Raw genomic sequence first — 15,756 nt, 5'->3', positions numbered from 1 at the left:
AAATATTACTTGTATTCTTTCTTTTAGATTGTGAGAACTGATTTAAAAGAACTACTTGATTTGGATTTAGATGGTGCTCCCTATGGATACACGCCATTCTGTGACAGTCGTAAAGAAATGGATGGTTACCGTTTCTGGAACTCAGGATACTGGGCCTCACATTTGGGAGGCAGAAAGTATCACATAAGGTATAATCATAACAATACAGGTAGAGTTTCTCAATTCTGGCAATCTGCAGACCGCTGGTAATCCAAAACCAGACATTTATTCCCACGCACCAACCTTCACCTCACCTGCCTTAGCTCTGAAAGGTTTGGGGAGTTACCGAGTACAGATTGGCTTCACGCGCCTGATGTTTCCCATGCTCCAGTGAACCTTGACTCACCCGACCCAGTGTCGATGTGGCAGAGAGGGTTGAACTCGCCCTGGAAGAACAAAAAGCCTCTTGGCCAGAATTTTCAGGAGTCAGTGGGGAAGGTATCCCCATAACTCTAGAAGGCCTAGTGCCATTTCAGGCTCTAATGAGCACTGATTGCCAGAAGGCGGTGTCTTCGGGGTAATGCGGTACCTGTGAAGCCGAGAGGCTATTGGCTGACAGGTCCCGGGTCCTGGTTGGATCTGCCGCCTTCTGGCTCCGCCCTGAAGGCGGAGTATAAGAGCTCGAGTTCTTCCAGCAGCCGTATTCTGTAACTGAGCTGCTGGGGAACAAGTCTTGCTTAATAAAGCCTCGATTGATTTCATTTCTTCTCGACTTGAGTGAGTAATTGTTGCGCTACAGGCGGGACTTCTGCATGTCACAGAATCTTTACAGAACGAGGTCATTCAGCCCATTGAACTGGCACTGCCTCTCTGAAAGAGTCACCAGGAGGATCTCCAGTTAAACCAGGTTCAGTGCAGCAGTGGCCAGAAGAGGCACTGCAGCTAGAAGTCGGAAGCTAAGTGCCACAAACTTATTCAGAAAGTTAGGGGGCATGGGATACAGGGAAGTTTGGTTGTCTGGATACGGAATTGGCTGGCCGATAGAAGACAGCGAGTGGGAGTGGATGGAAAGTATCCCGCCTGGAGGTCGGCGACCAGTGAGAGGTTCTGGGACCTCTGCTCTTTATGGTTTTTACAAATGACTTGGATGAGGAAATGGAAGGATGGGTTAGTAAGTTTGCCGATGACACGAAGGTTGGTGGAGTTGTAAATAGTGTTGAGGGCTGTTGCAGGACTTTGACAGTGGCAGATGGAGGTCAACCTAGATAAATGTGAAGTGATTCAATTTGGAAATCGAATTTGAATGCTGAATACAGGGTTAAAGGCAGGATTCTTGGAAGTGTGGAGGAACAGAGGGATCTTGGTGTCCACGTACATAGATCCCTCAAAGTTGCCACCCAGGTTGATAGGGTTGTTAAGAAGGCGTATGGTGTGTTGGCTTTCATTAACAGGGGGATTGAGTTCAAGAGCCGTGAGGTTTTGCTGCAGCTTTATAAAACCCTGGTTAGACCACACTTGGAATATTCTGTCCAGTTCTGGTCGCCTCATTATAGGAAGGATGTGGATGCTTTGGAGAGGGTACAGAGGAGATTTACCAGGATGCTGCCTGGACTGGAGGGCATGTCTTATGAAGAAAGGTTGAGGGAGCTAGGGCTTTTCTCACTGGAGCGAAGAAGGCAGAGAGGTGACTTGATAGAGGTGTACAAGGTGATGAGAGGATAGCCAGAGACTTTTCCCCAGGGTGGAAATGGCTGTCACCAGGGGACATAATTTTAAGGTGATTGGAGGAAGGTATAGGGGAGATGTCAGAGGTCAGTTCTTTACGCAGAGTGGTGGGTGCGTGGAATGCACTGCCAGCGGAGGTGGTGGAGTCAGAGTCATTTGGGACATTGAAGCGACTCTTGGACAGGCACATGGACAGCAGTAATTTGAAGGGGTGTGGGTTAGGTTGATCTTAGATTAGGATAAATGGTCGGCAGAACATCGTGGGCCGAAGGGCCTGTACTGTTCTATGTTCTATGGAGAACAAGTATGTGGCAGCGGCCGGGGTGGGGGGAGCGGGGGGGGTTATTAGGGAAGGCTTGGTGGGGGGCCCCACTGGGACAATCAGGATAAATTGGTGGGTGAGGTAGGTCTGGAGGGCACCCCCAGTTAAGGAAGAACTGCACCTGCCCTTCCCACAGATCAAACTTAGTTTTGTGTTTTCCCCTCCGATCTATCATCTGCCCGTCGACCTAACAATTAAAGCTGGGAAAAGGCCTTTAAGTGACCACTTAAAAGAGCCTTAACTGGGGCAAAGGTGGTGTTCCTGCAATTTTACACTCATCCCCCACCCCACCTCAGAACCTGTCAGGGTGGTGGAGTGTAAAATTCTGGCATTGGAAGATCCAGGCAGGTAAAATATTTAGCACTGACTTCCGGGTGCGGCGATGACCAGCTGAGTCGCAAGTTTCGGCAGCTCCCGGTGGAACGGACTTTTGGGCACTTGATAGGAGACCCAACGGCAATTTTAACGGCAAAAAACACTGTGCGGTAATCCAGAAGGGAATCCCCCCTGGACACGGATGGAAAAAAGAGAGGAAAGTAGCCGGATTGCGGTGGATCCTCGAGAGCAGCAGCCAGGAAGGCAGGCACAAAGCAAGATGGCGTCGGAAGGAGGCAGTTTAATATGGGGCCCTGACCAACAAGAGTTCCTGCGGCGTTGCGTAGATGAACTCAAAAAGGAGATGAAGAAGGAGCTGTTGGCCCCGATATTACAAGCGATTGAGGGGCTAAAGGAGGAGCAAAACAGGAGGAACAGGAGCTTCGGGTCGTGAAGGCAAAGCCTGCTGAGAATGAGGACGACATACAGGGCCTGGTGGTGAAAACGGAGATCCACGAGGCACAACACAAAAGATGTGTGGAAAGGCTGGAGGTGCTGGAGAATAATGCGAGGAGGAAGAACCTAAGGATTCTTGGTCTTCCCGAAGGTGCAGAAGGGGCGGACGTCGGGGCATATGTGAGCACGATGCTGCACTCGGCAATGGGATCGGAGGCCCCGACGGGTCCACTGGAGGTGGAGGGAGCCTATCGGGTTATGGTGCGAAGACCGAGGGCTGGAGAAATTCCTCGAGCAATAGTGGTGAGATTTCTCCGATATAAGGACAGAGAGATGGTCCTCAGATGGGGCAAAGAAAACTCGGAGCAGTACGTGGGAGAATGCGGTGATCCGCGTATATCAAGATTGGAGTGCGGAGGTGGCGAGAAGGAGGGCAAGCTTTAATCGGGCCAAGGCGGTGTTGCATAAAAGGAAGGTCAAATTCGGAATGCTGCAACTGGCAAGACTGTGGGTCACACATCTAGGGAAACACCACTACTTCGAAACGGCAGATGAGGCGTGGACATTTATTGTCGAGGAGAAGCTGGAGTGAGCGGGCCAGAAAAAGAACGTTTGGGACAAAAGTGGGGGGGTGAATTTGTGGGATGAAGGGGGGGAAAGGGGGAAGAGAGGACTTCCCAAGTTGTTAAACCTGCGACCCTGTAACTTCTCTCTCTTCCCCATGTCGTGGGGGAGGGAGTGAGGGAGGATGAGGAGCTGAGGGTGCCGGCCATTGGGGGCGGGGCCAAAAGGGACGCGGGCTTTGTTCCCGCGCTATGGTAATCATGGCGGGAACAGGGAAGCAGGAAGGGGGGGGCCTCGCACAGTGTGAGCCAAGGTCACGGGGGGAAGCCGAGGTCGGCCAGAGTTTGCTGACTTCTGGGAGCAACATGGGGGGTGCAATTACGCTAGCTTGGGATCTGGCGGGGCGGGGGGGGCTTAACTGGGTTGCTGCTGCTGGGGAGAAGAGGGAGCTGGTATGGAAGGGGGGGGTCGGAGCGGGGGGGCGCCGCCTAGGGAGGATACAGCTACGTGGGAACCGGGTGAGGAGCTTGATTGAAAAAGGAAATGGCTAGTCGTCAAGGGGGGGCGGTAAAGAGCCCCCGAACCCGGTTGATCACGTGGAATGTGAGAGGGCTGGACGGGCCGATTAAGAGGGCACGGGTACTCGCACACCTAAAGAAACTTAAGGCAGATGTGGTTATGCTTCAGGAGACACATCTGAAGCTGATAGACCAGGTTAGACTTCGCAAAGGATGGGTGGGGCAGGTGTTTCATTCGGGGCTAGATGCAAAAAACAGGGGGGTGGCCATACTAGTGGGGAAGCGGGTAATGTTTGAGGCAAAGACTATAGTGGCGGATACTGGGGACAGATACATGATGGTGAGTGGCAAACTGCAAGGGGAGGCGGTGGTATTAGTGAACGTGTATGCCCCGAACTGGAATGATGCCAATTTTATGAGGCGTATGTTAGGACGAATCCCGGACCTAGAAGTGGGGAAGTTGGTAATGGGTGGAGACTTTAATACGGTGCTGGACCCAGGGCTGCACAGATCGAGGTCCAGGACCGGAAGGAGGCCGGCTGCAGCTAGGGTGCTTAAGGATTTTATGGAGCAGATGGGAGGAGTAGATCCCTGGAGATTTAGTAGACCTAGGAGTAAGGAGTCTTCGTTTTTCTCCTATGTACACAAAGTATTTTCACGAATAGATTTTTTTGTTTTGGGAAGGGCACTGATCCCAAAGGTGACGGGGACGGAGTACACGGCTATAGCCATCTCGGATCATGCTCCACACTGGGTGGACCTGGAGATAGGGGAAGAAAAACAACAGCTTCCACCCTGGAGAATGAACATGGGATTATTGGCAGATGAGGGGGGTGTTTCAGGGTGAGGGGGTGTATTGAAAGGTACTTGGGACTTAATTTTTTTTTTTTATAAATATTTTATTGAAAATTTTTGGTCAACCAACACAGTACATTGTGCATCCTTTACACAATATTATAACAACACAAATAACAATGACCTATTTTATAAACAAAAAAAAATGAATAAATAATAAATAACAAAAATGAAAACTAACCCTAATTGGCAACTGCCTTATCACAAGTAACACTCTCCAAAAATATAATTTAACAGTCCAATATATAATTATCTGTAGCAACGACCTATTCATATTATACAGAATATATTAACAACCCTGAGAGTCCTTCTGGTTCCTCCCCCCCCCCCCCCCCCCCCCCCCCCCCCGATCCTGGGCTGCTGCTGCTGCCTTCTTTTTTCCATTCCATCTATCTTTCTGCGAGGTATTCGACGAACGGTTGCCACCGCCTGGTGAACCCTTTAGCCGACCCCCTTAGAACGAACTTAATCCGCTCTAGCTTTATAAACCCTGCCGTGTCATTTATCCAAGTCTCCACCCCGGGGGCTTGGCTTCTTTCCACATTAACAATATCCTGCGCTGGGCTACTAGGGACGCAAAGGCCAAAACATCGGCCTCTCTCGCCTCCTGCACTCCCGGCTCTTGTGCAACCCCAAATATAGCCAACCCCCAGCTTGGTTCGACCCGGACCCCCACTACTTTTGAAAGCACCTTTGTCACCCCCATCCAAAATCCCTGAAGTGCCGGGCATGACCAAAACATATGGGTATGATTCGCTGGGCTTCTCGAGCACCTCGCACACCTATCCTCCACCCCAAAAAATTTACTGAGCCGTGCTCCAGTCATATGCGCCCTGTGTAATACCTTAAACTGAATCAGGCTTAGCCTGGCACACGAGGACGACGAGTTTACCCTGCTTAGGGCATCTGCCCACAGCCCCTCCTCGATCTCCTCCCCCAGCTCTTCTTCCCATTTCCCTTTTAGTTCATCTACCATAGTCTCCCCTTCGTCCCTCATTTCCCTATATATATCTGACACCTTACCATCCCCCACCCATGTCTTTGAGATCACTCTGTCCTGCACCTCTTGTGTCGGGAGCTGCGGGAATTCCCTCACCTGTTGCCTCGCAAAAGCCCTCAGTTGCATATACCTGAATGCATTCCCTTGGGGCAACCCATATTTCTCGGTCAGCGCTCCCAGACTCGCAAACGTCCCATCTACAAATAGATCTCTTAGTTGTACTACCCCAGCTCTTTGCCATGCTCCAAATCCCCCATCCATTCTCCCCGGAACGAACCTATGATTGTTTCTTATCGGGGACCGCACCGAAGCTCCCGTCCCTCCCCTATGCCATCTCCACTGCCCCCAAATTTTCAATGTAGCCACCACCACCGGGCTTGTGGTGTATTTCTTTGGTGAGAACGGCAACGCGCGTTGTTTGCAGGCTAGTCCCCCTGCAGGACGCCCTCTCCTATCTCTTCCACGCCGCTCCCTCCTCCTCTCCCATCCACTTACTCACCATTGAAATATTAGCGGCCCAATAATACTCACTTAGGCTCGGTAGTGCCAGCCACCCCCCCTATCCCTGCTACGCTGTAAGAATCCCTTTCTCACTCTCGGGGGTCTTCCCGGCCCACACAAAACCCATGATGCTCTTTTCAATCCTTTTTTAAAAAGCCTTTGTGATCACCACCGGGAGGCACTGAAACACAAAGAGGAATCTCGGGAGGACCACCATCTTAACCGCCTGCACCCTCCCAGCCAGTGACAGGGATACCATATCCCATCTCTTGAAATCCTCCTCCATTTGTTCCACCAACCGCGTTAAATTTAACCCATGCAATGTGCCCCAATTCTTGGCTATCTGGATCCCCAGGTAACGAAAGTCCCTTGTTACCTTCCTCAACGGTAGGCCCTCTATTTCCCTACTCTGCTCCCCTGGATGCACCACAAACAACTCACTTTTCCCCATGTTCAATTTATACCCTGAAAAATCCCCAAACTCCCCAAGTATCCGCATTATTTCTGGCATCCCCTCCGCCGGGTCTGCCACGTATAGTAGCAAATCGTCCGCATACAAAGATACCCGGTGTTCTTCTCCTCCCCTAAGTACTCCCCTCCACTTCTTGGAACCCCTCAACGCTATCGCCAGGGGCTCAATCGCCAGTGCAAACAATAATGGGGACAGAGGGCATCCCTGCCTTGTCCCTCTCTGGAGCCGAAAATATGCAGATCCCCGTCCATTCGTGACCACGCTCGCCATCGGGGCCCTATACAACAGCTGCACCCATCTAACATACCCCTCTCCAAAACCAAATCTCCTCAACACCTCCCACAAATAATCCCACTCCACTCTATCAAATGCTTTCTCGGCATCCATCGCCACTACTATCTCCGTTTCCCCCTCTGGTGGGGCCATCATCATTACCCCTAACAGCCTCCGTATATTCGTGTTCAGCTGTCTCCCCTTCACAAACCCAGTTTGGTCCTCGTGGACCACCCCCGGGACACATTCCTCTATTCTCATTGCCATTACCTTGGCCAGGATCTTGGCATCTACATTTAGGAGGGAAATAGGTCTATAGGACCCGCATTGTAGCGGGTCCTTTTCCTTCTTTAAGAGAAGCGATATCGTTGCTTCAGACATAGTCGGGGGCAGTTGTCCCCTTTCCTTTGCCTCATTAAAGGTCCTCGTCAATACCGGGGCGAGCAAGTCCACATATTTTCTATAGAATTCGACTGGGAATCCATCCGGTCCCGGGGCCTTTCCCGCCTGCATGCTCCTAATTCCTTTCACCACTTCTTCTACGTCGATCTGTGCTCCCAGTCCCACCCTTTCCTGCTCTTCCACCTTAGGAAATTCCAGCCGATCCAAGAAGCCCATCATTCTCTCCCTCCCATCCGGGGGTTGAGCTTCATATAATTTTTTATAAAATGTCTTGAACACTCCATTCACTCTCTCCGCTCCCCGCTCCATCTCTCCTTCCTCATCCCTCACTCCCCCTATTTCCCTCGCTGCTCCCCTTTTCCTCAATTGGTGTGCCAGCAACCTGCTCGCCTTCTCCCCATATTCGTACTGTACACCCTGTGCCTTCCTCCATTGTGCCTCTGCAGTGCCCGTAGTCAGCAAGTCAAATTCTACATGTAGCCTTTGCCTTTCCCTGTACAGTCCCTCCTCCGGTGCTTCCGCATATTGTCTGTCCACCCTCAAAAGTTCTTGCAGCAACCGCTCCCGTTCCTTACTCTCCTGCTTCCCTTTATGTGCCCTTATTGATATTAGCTCCCCTCTAACCACCGCCTTCAACGCCTCCCAGACCACTCCCACCTGGACCTCCCCATTATCATTGAGTTCCAAGTAGACTTCCGGGTGCGGCGATGACCAGCTGAGTCGCACGTTTCGGCAGCTCCCGGTGAAACGGACTTTTGGGCTCTTGATAGGAGCCCCAACAACAAGCATTGCAATTGACTTCCAAAAGCTTTTACGTTCCATGTGCACTGGTTGTGTTCTTTCAGCTGGCCAATGTGAGTTCAAAGGGAGTTATTAAGGAGTTCTATGCAATCTTGCATAAATAAAAAAACAAATGCTTTTCAGTTACAACTCCACGGCATTCCAAAATGCAGCACAAACTTGGTGCCGAAGGTTCCAGATTCCAGTACTCTACCTGTAACAGACTTTGTCTGCCTAGGCTGTTTCTGAAAACTGATTAAGAATCATCTTCATATCTGTTGTTTGCTACATTTTATGACCTGGTGAGTATTACACCGAAAACAGAAATGTTTGCTTTTTTTCCCAATTCATTAAGTCTGGTGAGACTAGTATTTATTGCCCATCCCCAGTTGCCTTTTATGTTATTGGGCATTACAACTGAATAGATTAACAGAAATTAACCAAGGGACAAATTAAAAGCGGCCGCTCCTGGTAGGAGCACAGCCCAAAAATAACAAATAGAAACGGAAACTTAAAAAAAAAAATCAATCACCGTGTACAGAGAAGGGTTGACGAAACAATCCAACCCCTGCGGTGCCAACCAAGCATGGAAGGCCTTGAGTGTGCCCGTGGACACCGCATGCTCCCTTTCCAGGGACACCCGTCCGCGAATGAAGCCGTTGAAGAGGGGCAGGCAGTCCAGTCAGATGTCCCCCTCGGTCGCCTGCTGCCTGGACCTGTTAATGGCTAGTTTTGGCAGGCCCAGGAACAGGTTCACAAGGAGGTCCTCCCCTTCCCCATCCTTCTACGCACTGGGTGCCCATAGATCAGGAGCCTGAGGCTGAAGTGCAAACAGAACTTTAGCAGCAACGTTGTTAAAAAACTGAAAAAGGAGTGCAGCCTAGGACACTGAACATAGATATGGCTCACGGACTTCACAGGACCGCAAAAAAAGCAGGATTCTTCGGAATCAGTGAACCGGTGCAGCCAGTGATTGCACGATACTGCTGCGTTCATCACCCTCCACGCAAGGTTCTCAAGTTTTAGGGGGAGGATGCCTCCATAGAGGGACCTCTACCCAGTTGCCTTTGAGAAGGTGGTGGGCCACCTTTGTGAATCATTGCCTTGCAACAGTATGATATGATTGGACCACTTGCTAAGCAGTTGTCACATTGTTAAGAGATTGCAGTCACATATAAACCAAACTAAAAGACATTAATGAACCAGGTGTTTTTTTTTTCCAATAATTCAAGCTTCATGGTGCACGCACACTCTTTAGTAGAGAAATATTCTTTTCCTCATTTTGATTTTGTTTATTGACAGAGGATTTGTTAATGTGATTTATTAAATTCATTGGACATTAATAATTTCAAATCAAAATATCTGACTATAGTGCTGGACATTTCAAATGTCTCACATACTATGGTTATAATGAAGAAAATCTGCAATTATCTTTTTTCTAGTGCTTTGTACGTTGTGGATTTAAAGAGATTTAGGAAATTAGCAGCAGGTGATCGCCTTCGAGGTCAGTATCAAGCACTCAGTCAAGATCCCAACAGTCTATCTAACCTGGATCAGGTCAGCTCTTACTTAAATTACTCATGGTTACCATATATGTTGTTGAAGATGGCCCTGCTTGCTTTTGGAAAAAAAACATAAATTCTGATTTATCTGAATTCTTAATTTCAAGGCTCATTTGAATTGAAGTATTTATGTTGATGATTTTGTACTGTTATGCTTGACTATATTGCAACAACATGGGGGTGATCTCCAACATTTGGACCGGCTGCTGGAAGGTGGGATTAGAAAGTGCACCTGGATGTCCTCGGGCTGGCACAGACAGGACAGGCAGAATGGTCTCCTTCTGTGCTGTAACCTTTCTATGATTCCATGAATTGTGGTACAAGATTATTTGCCCGTTTCAGGAAAAACTTGGTTCCGTGCATAACAAGAAGCCGATCCACTACAGCAGATTTCTGCCTTCACTTAAATTGAAATTATCCCATATACATGTTGCATCTTTTTGCCTTTCCTTTCAAATGAGAAGCTAGCTTTTGGGTGATTCCATATCCGCGGTGGAGGCTCACTGAGGTAGAGGTCTAACAGCAATGTGCCCATTTTTGTGTAAAAATCAGGTTCGGGTCATTGCCATCTACATGTTCCAGGTACCTACCTGAAATGGTTTGGACGCATAGACTGTGCTAATTGGAGTCCGAATACTGATTACAGGAGCCTGATGCAAAACTGCATTAATATATAATTGCGCCATCCAATTTTTCAAGGTTTTCAGCTGCCTCATTAACAGTCCTTCAAGGGACATGGGTTTGTGCAAAAAAATCTAAATTAGAGGATTGAATTTCAGACCAGTGACATCTTGGTGTTCCAAGATCAAGATGTCCAATATTACAAAGGGTCTAACAAGCAAGCTGCATCCATATGCCCAATTGGCATCTCCAGCTCACCAGTAGTAATTTTCCAAAATTCTTTGAACCCTGGAATGGTTCCTACAGATTGGAGGTTGGCTAATATAACCCCGCTATTCAAAAAGGGAGATAGAAAGAAAAGTGACCCTATTGTCGGTAGTAGGGAAGTTGCTGGAGTCCATTATCAAGGATTTCATAGCACAGCATATGGAAAGCAGTGATGTAATCAGACAAAGTCAGCAAAAGGAAAATCCATGCTTGACAAATCTAGTAGAATTCTTTGAAGATGTAACTAGTAGAGTTGACCAGGGAGAACCGGTGGATGTGGTTATTTAGACTTTCAGGCGGCTTTCGACAAGGGCTCACATAGAAGATTACTGTGTAAAGTTAAAGTGCATGGGATTGCCAGTAGTGTTTTGAAATGGTTAATAAGCTGGTTAGCAGACAGGAAATAAAAAATTGGAATAAATGGGTCTTTTTCCGATTAACAGGCAGTGACTAGTGGGGTGCCAAAGAGATCTGTGCTCGGACCCCAACTGTTCACAGTATATTGATACTTGGATGAGGGAACTAAATGTATTATCTCCAAATTTTCAGATGATACAAAATTGGGAGGGAGGGTGAGCTGTGAGGAGGATGCAGAGATGCTTCAGCGTGATTTGAACAGGCTGAGTGAGTGGGCACATGCATGGCAGATGCAGTATAATGTGGATAAATGCGAGGTTATCAAGTTCGGTAGCAAAAATAGGAAGGCTGATTATTTGAATGGGTGTAAATTGGGAAAGGTGGATACTCAGCGAGACCTAGGTGTCTTCATGTATCAGTCGCTGAAAGTAAACGCACAGGTACAGCACGCAGTGAAGCAGGAAAATGGTTTGTTGACCTTCATAGCCAGAGAATGAGTATAGGAATAGAGATGTTTTAGTGCAATTGTATTGAGCATCGGTGACACCACACCTGGAGTATTGTGTGCAGTTTTGGTGTCCTTGTCTGAGGAAGGATGTTCTTGCTATGGAGGGAGTGCAGCGAAGATTTACCAGGCTGATTCCTGGGATGGTGGGACTGTCATATGAGGATTACCAGGCTGATTCCTGGGATGGCACAACTGTCATAAGAGGAGAGAAGTCAATTAGGATTATATTCTTTGGAGATTAGAATGAGAGTGGATTTCAGTTTCTAAGGATTAGACAGGGTAGATTCAGAAAGAATGTTCCCAATGGTAGGGGAATCTATAACTCGGGGTCATTGTTTGAAATTCACTACCACAGAAAGTAGTTCAGGCCATAACATTGTGTAATTTCAAGAAGAATTTAAATACAGTTCTTGGGGCTAAAGGTATCAAGGAATATGTGGGGGAAGACAGGATCAGTGTATTAAACTTGATGATCAGCCATGATCACAATGAATTTAGTAGAGCAGGTGTGAATGGCCTCCTCCTGCTTCTATGTATGTTTCTATGTATTTGAAAATAGTGCTAAACCTTATTTCCGCTATCCCTGGCTCTAAGCTGCAGTGTGCCAATTACAAATGTATGGAGAAAATATTCTTAAGGGCAGATACAGTCGATTTGACTTCCATGGGCTGAAATCATTTAAATCTCTCGCCCTTTGAAAACAAAAACAAAATCTAGGTTGTAGCTGTTAGTTAAAATAAAAAAATACATAATGTTGGAGTGCATTGATTGGCAGGCCATCTTGTAAAAATATTATCATCGTGGCACAGTGGTTAGCACTGCTGCTTCACAGCACCAGGGACCGCGGTTCAATTCCAATCTTGGGTAACTGTCTGTGTGGAGTTTGCACATTCTCCCCATGTCTGCGTGGGTTTCTTCCGGGTGCTCCAGTTTCCTCCCACAGTCTAAAGATGTGCAAGTTAGGTGGGATTGGCCATTCTAAATTGTCCATTAGTGTCCAATGGTTAGGTGGGATTACAGGGATAATGCGGAAGAGTGGGTCTAGAGGGTTGGTATAACTCGTTGGACCGACTGGCCTCCTTCTACAATGTAGGGATTCTATGATCTGTTCGTGCAGTTTCAATAGGCTAAATTTCTGATATTTCCGAGGGTTGTTATTAGAGCGGAATAAATTGTGAATGCTTGGCTGAGTTTCTAAAGGTTAAAAACCACACATCTCAGCAGGGGATGAGATGTTGAGTTCATTTTGATTGACAGTTTTGAGAGGCCATTAAAGGATTCGCTGTCTTTAATATTGTTACTGAACACAAAAAAAAGGAGAAAGAGGAGTCATGTTGTCCGTGAGCCTGCTCTGCCATTCAATACCATCATGGCTGATTTTGGACTTCACTTTCCTGCCCTCTCCCCTTGATTCCTGAAAGACGAAATACCTGTTTATCCAAGCTTCAACAATAAAGCATTGATAACCCTCTGGGGTATAGAATTCCAAAGCTTCACAATCCTTTGAGTAATTTATTTTTCTCATCTTAGTATAAAACTACTTGCCCCTTATACAGAGATTGTGCACTTGGGTTTTAGATTCCCTGACCAGCTCAGCATCTATCTCATCAAGCCCCTTCAGAATCTTGTATGTTTCAATGAGATCGCCTCTCAATCTCCTAAACTCTGGAGAACATAGGCCCAATTTACTCAGCTTCACATCATAGGAGAAACCTCTCATCCCACGGACCAATTCAGTGAACCTTGACTGTACCACCTCCAATCGATTTGTTGGGCAATATTTAGGGTCACAGTTTTTGTTTCGTGATTTGTCAGTGAGAATAATGCAGAAGTCTGACACGATAATGACAATAACTTAACATGGGTAGCACAGTGGTTAGCACTGCTGCTTCACAGCGTCAGGGACCCGGGTTCGATTCCCGGCTTGAGTCACTGTCTGTGCAGGGTCTGCACATTCTCCCCGGGTCAGCATGGGTTTCCTCCAGGCGCTCTGGTTTCCTCCCACAAGTCCCGGAAAACACGCTTGTTAGGTGAATTGGACATTCTGAATTCTTCCTCCGTGTACCCGAACAGACGCCGTAGTGTGGCGACTGAGGGATTTTCACAGTAACTTCATTGAGTGTAAGCCTACACGTAAGCCGACATGTGACACTAATAAAGTTCTGGATTCAAAATCACCAAAGAAAAATAAAATTATCTGGCAACATTGAGCCCGCATGAAAGCTCGAATATCCATTGTGAAATTGGGTCGGATCAGGTGAATTTAAAAAATGTTGTTATTCTTGAACAAAAAATAACTAGGTGAATGATCTGTCACAGATCGGTTACCAGAGATATTAGCAGGTTAAATTCAACATTGTCTCCAGGATTAAATCACATGTGTATTTACATATATGTCTGCTTGAACACTACCTTATCTGATTAGGAGGCACATTCTCATAGTCTCATAGATTTTGCAGTGCATAAGGAGGCCATTTAGCCCATCAAGTCTGCACCGGCCCTTGGAAAGAGCATCCTACCCAAGCCCACACCATCACTCTATCCCCGTAACCCAGTAACCCCACCCAATCCACCTAACCTGCACATCTTTGGACTGTGGGAGGAACCCGGAGCACCTAGAGGAAACCCAAGCACACATAGAACAGTACAGCACAGAACAGGCCCTTCGGCCCTCGATGTTGTGCCGAGCATTGTCCGAAATCAAGATCAACCTATCCCATTCCCAGTCATTCTGGTGTGCTCCATGTGCCTATCCAATAACCGCTTGAAACTTCCGAAAGTGTCCCACTCCACTATCACAGCAAGCAGTCCATTCCACACCCTAACCACACTGAGTAAAGAACCTACCTCGGACATCCCTCCTATATCTCCCACCCTGAACCTTATAGTTATACCCCCTTGTAACAGCTACATGCACCCGAGGAAATAGTCTCTGAACGTCCACTCTATCTATCCCCCTCATTATCTTATAAACCTCTATTAAGTCGCCTCTCATCTTCCTCCGCTCCAAAGAGAAAAGCCCTAGCTCCCTCAACCTTTCCTCATAAGACCTATCCTGCAAACCAGGCAGCATCCTGGTAAATCTCCTTTGCACCCTTTCCAATGCTTCCACATCCTTCCTATAGTGAGGTGACCAGAACTGCACACAATACTCCAAATGTGGTCTCACAGGGTCATGTACAGTTGCAGCACAGCCCCGCGCCTCTTAAACTCAAGCCCCCTGTTAATAAACGCTAACACACTATAGGCCTTCTTCACGGCTCTATCCACTTGAGTGGCAACCTTCAGAAATCTGTGGACATGAACCCCAAGATCTCGCTGTTCCTCCACATTCCTCAGAACCCTGCCATTAACCCTGTAATCCGCATTCAATTTTTTTCTACCAAAATGAATCACCTCGCACATATCAGGGTTAAACTCCATCTGCCATTTTTCGGCCCAGCTCTGCATCCTATCACTGTCTCTTTGCAGCCTACATCAGCCCTCCACCTCATCCACTACTCCACTAATCTTGGTGTCATCAGAAAATTTACTGACCCAACCTTCAGCCCCCTCCTCCAAGTCATTGATAAAAATCACAAAGAGCAGAGGACCCAGCACTGATCCCTGTGGTACACCGCTGGTAACTGGTCTCCAGTCTGAAAATTAAGCTGCATCTTTCGAAATGGTTATAAATCCTATCCTTCAGGATCTTTTTCCATTAACTTACCGACCACCAAAATAAGACTAACCGGCCTATAATTACCAGGGTCATTCCTATTCCCTTTCTTGAACAGAGGAACAACATTCGCCACTCTCCAGACCTCTGGCACTATCCCCGTGGACAGTGAGGACCCAAAGATCAAAGCCAAAGGCCCTTGCCTCCCAAAAAATCCTTGGATATATCCCATCTGGCCCAGGGGACTTGTCGACCCTAAGGGTTTTCAAAATTGCTAATACATCCTTCCTCAGAACACCTACCTCCTCCAGCCTACCCGCCTGTATCACACTCTCATCCTCAAAAACATGGCCCCTCTCCTTGGTGAACACTAAAGAAAAGTATTCATTCAACGCCTCTCCTATTTTTTCTGACTCTATGCACAAGTTCTCACATGGAGAGAATGTGCAGACTCCACACAGACGGGAATTGAACCTGGGACCCGGGCGCTGCGAAGCAACTGTGCGAACCACTATGCTACCGTGCTGCCCTGTGTCTTCATTTCTTTTCATCTACAGTAACTCTTAATTATTGTTATTGTAATAAAACACCTAATTTATAGAATCATAGAATTCCTACAAT

The 15,756-nt window shown here is 47.5% G+C and overlaps 1 protein-coding gene across 1 annotated transcript in view; it reads left to right on the top strand.

The window, feature by feature from the left end:
- LOC140391301 (UDP-glucose:glycoprotein glucosyltransferase 1-like) overlaps positions 1 to 15,756 on the top strand; it is a 183,335-nt gene that overhangs the window by 135,826 nt on the left and 31,753 nt on the right. The window contains exons 7-8 of the mRNA XM_072475895.1: positions 28 to 188; positions 9,605 to 9,719. Coding sequence (XP_072331996.1) covers positions 28 to 188; positions 9,605 to 9,719 — 276 coding nt within the window. The remainder of the gene's footprint in view (positions 1 to 27; positions 189 to 9,604; positions 9,720 to 15,756) is intronic.

Source organism: Scyliorhinus torazame, chromosome 15, assembly GCF_047496885.1.
Source record: "Scyliorhinus torazame isolate Kashiwa2021f chromosome 15, sScyTor2.1, whole genome shotgun sequence".
Classification (NCBI taxonomy): Eukaryota; Metazoa; Chordata; class Chondrichthyes; order Carcharhiniformes; family Scyliorhinidae; genus Scyliorhinus; species Scyliorhinus torazame.
This window is presented reverse-complemented; position numbering and strand designations above follow the sequence as displayed.